At 39.0% G+C, this 4,689-nt stretch overlaps 1 protein-coding gene across 1 annotated transcript in view; it reads right to left on the bottom strand.

The window, feature by feature from the left end:
- Positions 825-4,689, bottom strand: part of LOC110263770 — a 5,729-nt gene continuing 1,864 nt past the window's right edge. Inside the window, exons 2-4 of the mRNA XM_021105547.1 lie at positions 1,938-2,794; positions 1,143-1,402; positions 825-1,076 (exon numbers count right to left, since the gene is read on the bottom strand). Of these exons, the coding sequence (XP_020961206.1) occupies positions 840-1,076; positions 1,143-1,402; positions 1,938-2,794 (1,354 nt within the window). The 3' untranslated portion in view covers positions 825-839. The remainder of the gene's footprint in view (positions 1,077-1,142; positions 1,403-1,937; positions 2,795-4,689) is intronic.

Here is a 4,689-nt window from a genome sequence, read left to right as displayed (position 1 = left end):
TGATCAAGTAAATTTTATAACCGAAAAAATCCATTCACATTTTTCATGATTTCCACTTCCTTCTTAGCTTTATACTTCCATTTTAGTATTCCAATTGTAAAAGGCAATGACATCTCATCTCGTGTAAAATATGCTTACCCAAACCCCTCATCATTCAATCAATTAATTCCAGTGACCTATAAGTCAATCCAGTAAAAGCAAAATTCAGATGTGGTTTTCATGAGAAAATCTATTACTCAAATTGAATAAAAAAAATAACTTGGCAGAAAGTGTTATATCACATTGAAAAATAGAACTTGTTAGATGACTATACAAAGGTTTTCAACCACAAATATTTACAGAAGAAACCAAAACCTATGGATAATTCAATGTTCCAAGTAGTCCACACCACAATTAGTGTTATATTAGTTGCATCCTATGCAGAGCTGTATCAAATTTAGAACTGTTTCCAGATTGAAGGCTTAAAGAATCAGGGTTGAGTTTGACGATTCGAGTTTAGCTAAGCTCCATGAATTTAGATGAACTCTCGAGTTTGACACGAACCTCAAATCTCAAGAGTATATATGTTCATAAATACAGTGAACAAATTTTATATATAACTTCAGTGGGAAGGGAAAGAAAGAAAGAAAGAGGAAAAAAATCAATCTCAAACTTGAAAAATGAAGTATGAAACAGAACAGAACCCCACTTCCAAATCAGAAGCATCAGATGCAGAAAAATTACAAAAGTAAATTCAAGGGGAAAAGGTATTCTGCAATAAGAGATTATGTGTAAGAACTAAAAAGCTAGCTACTCAGATCCTTCATCTGCCAAATTGCTCTTTCAATAGTCAAATAGTTTCACATGAAAAGTCGACATATATAGTCTTTTACCTGGATTAGAGGATGACTCCAATAATAGATCAATTTTATGAAACCACTTTCTGGTACTTGTGGGGGTCGATTCTTCACCATATCTTCAATAGTATCATAGGGAACGAAGTGCTTTTGCTTAATCTTTCCTTTGAACCGCTTCCAAGCATCTCGAATCGCTTGCATTACCCACTTTTCTCCACTGTCTGGGAGGAGAAACTTGGTCTGCATGATTATAGGTAATTGTTATATGCTCTTGTGCTGAATAAAAAAACTGAAATCAATAATTACCAAGTGTCTTACGTTAACATAGTCCCACATGAACTTCTTAGCTTTAGGAGGAACAGCATGCCAACTAGTGTACAAAAGACTAACGAATCTTTTACTTCTACCAATAGTGCCAACAAAACTAGTTAAATTAGAAACACTTTGGTCGGTTGGTTCTATGGGCTGTCCAAGATCAAAAGTGACTTCTTCCCGCTGTTCCATAGTCCTTGCATAAATCTCCTTGCAAGTTGTTTTTCCACGGGTTTTCTTCTTCTTTGGCTCTCCTAGTTTCATTCATTGGTCAACATCAGATTATGCTTAATTAACTCGAGCTCAACAAGCATATAAAGCAAACAAGTACACAAATATAAAAATTATAAAAATTATAAATCTGACATATGTAGTTGATACCATGAAGTGGACAAGTTTTAGCTATTCTAGAAATCGATCAAAGCACACAATTTTTAAGTTCATTCCACATCATGGACTTCACTGAATTGTGGCCACTGGCCAATTATGAAATTACATACTCCACATGCATTGGCAGATAGAGATATTCATGTTGGTAATTAAAGCTTCCAGATTTAGAAATTCCACATAATAATAATTCACCTGAAAAGTAATTAAGATAAGTGCCTTTTGCTTCAAACGTGTCATATCAGAATCTAAGTAAACTAATGGTAGTAGGGATCAATCATAAAGTGTTCACACAATGCATGTAGTCACAGCTTCAAACAACTAGATCTACCAGTCCAGTTTTTCTATAACAATTTAAAAAAAAAAATATTTATCATCAGTAGAAGCAGAGCAAAACAGTTCCTTCTTCATCATCAATGTCCTCCATCACATGTTGATAATAGTCTTTATCAAGTGCCATGCTTTCTTCCCCGTCCTCACTTAGTTCAGTGCTTGGTCCTTCAATTTCCACATCTATTCCATTTTCCTTTAAGAATTCGTCAATTGTTGTAGCCTTTACTCCTGGCATCCTCTTACCCTTTGTTGATATTCCTTGCTCCAACATTGCATTTTCATTGTGTGGGGTAGTTTCAGGAGAAGGAAAAGTTGTGTCATCTTTCCCTGTTTGAGTCTCTTCATCTGTGAGTTGAATATTTTGCTGCTGCCCTTTATTGATTGTGAGTTGAGTAGAACTTGGACAACTCCGCTCTTGGCTTAGACTTGTTGACACGTTCTTGTTCAGTTTACTAATTGCTTCGAGCTTCCTTGTAAGTTCATCTGCCTCCATGTTTGTAGGCTTAGACTTCTTCAAGCCTTGTGTTGATTTTCCACCCTGCACTCCATTCTTGACTTTCTCAGCAGTAAACATGGTCAATAGCTCCTTTCTCTTTTTATTTTCTGGCTGTTGTGGTGGAATATTTGGCTGTACTTCCAAGGTGGTAGGCGTGGAGTTAGTCCTTTTGCTAATAGAGTCGAATGTGCTTTGTAGATGACTAAAATCCAGCTTCTTTGACGTGGATTTCTTCTGTCCTTTGGTTGCACGCATCTCCAATTGACTTTTAGGTTCATCCACCCTTCGCTCAGCTTTCTCCTTGTCATTAGCAGCTGCAGCTTCCATTTCATATTTCTTGCGTTCAGTTACAATCCTTTGTCTCTTAGCCTCGAATTGTCTAAGCAAATTCTTACTTGATGTAGCTTTAAGATCAATAAATTCCTTATTCCTACACAAATAAATTAGTTAAGTAGAGTCAATATACCTGGTGCACAAAATTGTGATGTCCAGGCTCAAACAATCCCTGGCAACGTGAGCAACTTGGTGCGCTGATCTCAATACATAATTGTCACAACTTCGATACAACTAACCAGCAAGTGCACTGGGTCGTCCAAGTAATACCTTACGTGAGTAAGGGTCGAATCCCACGGAGATTGTTGGTATGAAGCAAGCTATGGTCACCTTGTAAATCTCAGTCCGGCAGATATAAAGTGATAATGGGGTTTTCGAATATTATATAATAAAATAGGGATAGAGATACTTATGTAAATCATTGGTAGGAATTTCAGATAAGCGAATGGAGATGCTTTTCGTCCCTCTGAACCTCTGCTTTCCTGCTATCTTCACCCAGTCAGTCTTACTCCTTTCCATGGCTGGCTTTATGTGATACATTACCACTGTCAACGGCTACTTTCGGTCATCTCACAGGAAAATGATCCAATGCCCTGTCACGGCACGGCTAATCGTCTGGAGGCATCACCCTTGCCAATGGCTTCATCTTATCCTCTAAGTGAATAATATGCTCATGCACCCTGTCACGGCACGGCTATTCATCTGTCAGTTCTCGATCATGCTGGAATATGATTTACTATCCTTTTGCGTCTGTCACTAACGCCCTGCAATCGTGAGTTAGGAGCTCGTCACAGTCATTCAATCCTTGAATCCTACTCGGAATACCACAGACAAGATTTAGACCTTCCGGATTCTCTTGAATGCCGCCATCATTCTAGCTTATGCCACGAAGATTCTGGTTAGGAGATCTAAGAGATACTCATTCTAGCTTAATTCATGTAGAACAGAAGTGTTTGTCAGGCACGCGTTCATAAGGGAGAAGGATGATGAGCGTCACACATAATCATCACCTTCATCACGTTCTTGGGTGCGAATGGATATCATAGAAGAGAAATAAGAAGAATTGAATAGAAAATTGTAGTACTTTGCATTAATCTTTGAGGAACAGCAGAGCTCCACACCTTAATCTATGGAGTGTAGAAACTCTACCGTTGAAAATACATAAGTGAAAGGTCCAGGCATGGCCGAGATGGCCAGCCCCCTAAAACGTGATCACAGGATCAAAATACAATCCAGGATGGTCTAAAAGACGCCTAATACAATAGTAAGAGGTCCTATTTATAATAAACTAGCTACTAGGGTTTACATGAGTAAGTAATTGATGCATAAATCCACTTCCGGGGCCCACTTGGTGTGTGTTTGGGCTGAGCCTGAGTGTTGCACGTGTAGAGGCCACTTGTGGAGTTGAACGCCAGTTTCTGTGCCAGTTTGGGCGTTCAACTCTGGTTTTGGATCCTTTTCTGGCGCTGGACGCCAAGTTTGGTCAGAGAGCTGGCGTTGAACGCCAGTTTACGTCGTGTATTCTTGGCCAAAGTATGGACTATTATACATTTCTGGAAAGCCCTGGATGTCTACTTTCCAACGCAATTCGAAGCGCGCCATTTCGAGTTCTGTAACTCCAGAAAATCTACTTTGAGTGCAGGGAGGTCAGAATCCAACAGCATCAGCAGTCCTTCTTCAACTTCTGAATCTGATTTCAGCTCAAGTCCCTCAATTTCAGCCAGAAAATACCTGAAATCAACTTTGTTTTCCAGTATTACCACCGGATACATAAATGCCACAGACACATAATTGGGTGAACCTTTTAAGCACACTCTTTGTTTTTGCTTTGGACCTTGACTTTAACCGCTCAGTCTCAAGTTTTCACTTGACACTTACACGCCACAAGCACATGGTTAGGGACAGCTTGGTTTAGCCGCTTAGACCAGGATTTTATTCCATTAGGCCCTCCTATCCACTGATGCTCAAAGCCTTGGGATCCTTTTTATTTGC

This window comes from Arachis ipaensis, chromosome B06 (genome assembly GCF_000816755.2).
Source record: "Arachis ipaensis cultivar K30076 chromosome B06, Araip1.1, whole genome shotgun sequence".
NCBI lineage: Eukaryota > Viridiplantae > Streptophyta > Magnoliopsida > Fabales > Fabaceae > Arachis > Arachis ipaensis.
This window is presented reverse-complemented; position numbering and strand designations above follow the sequence as displayed.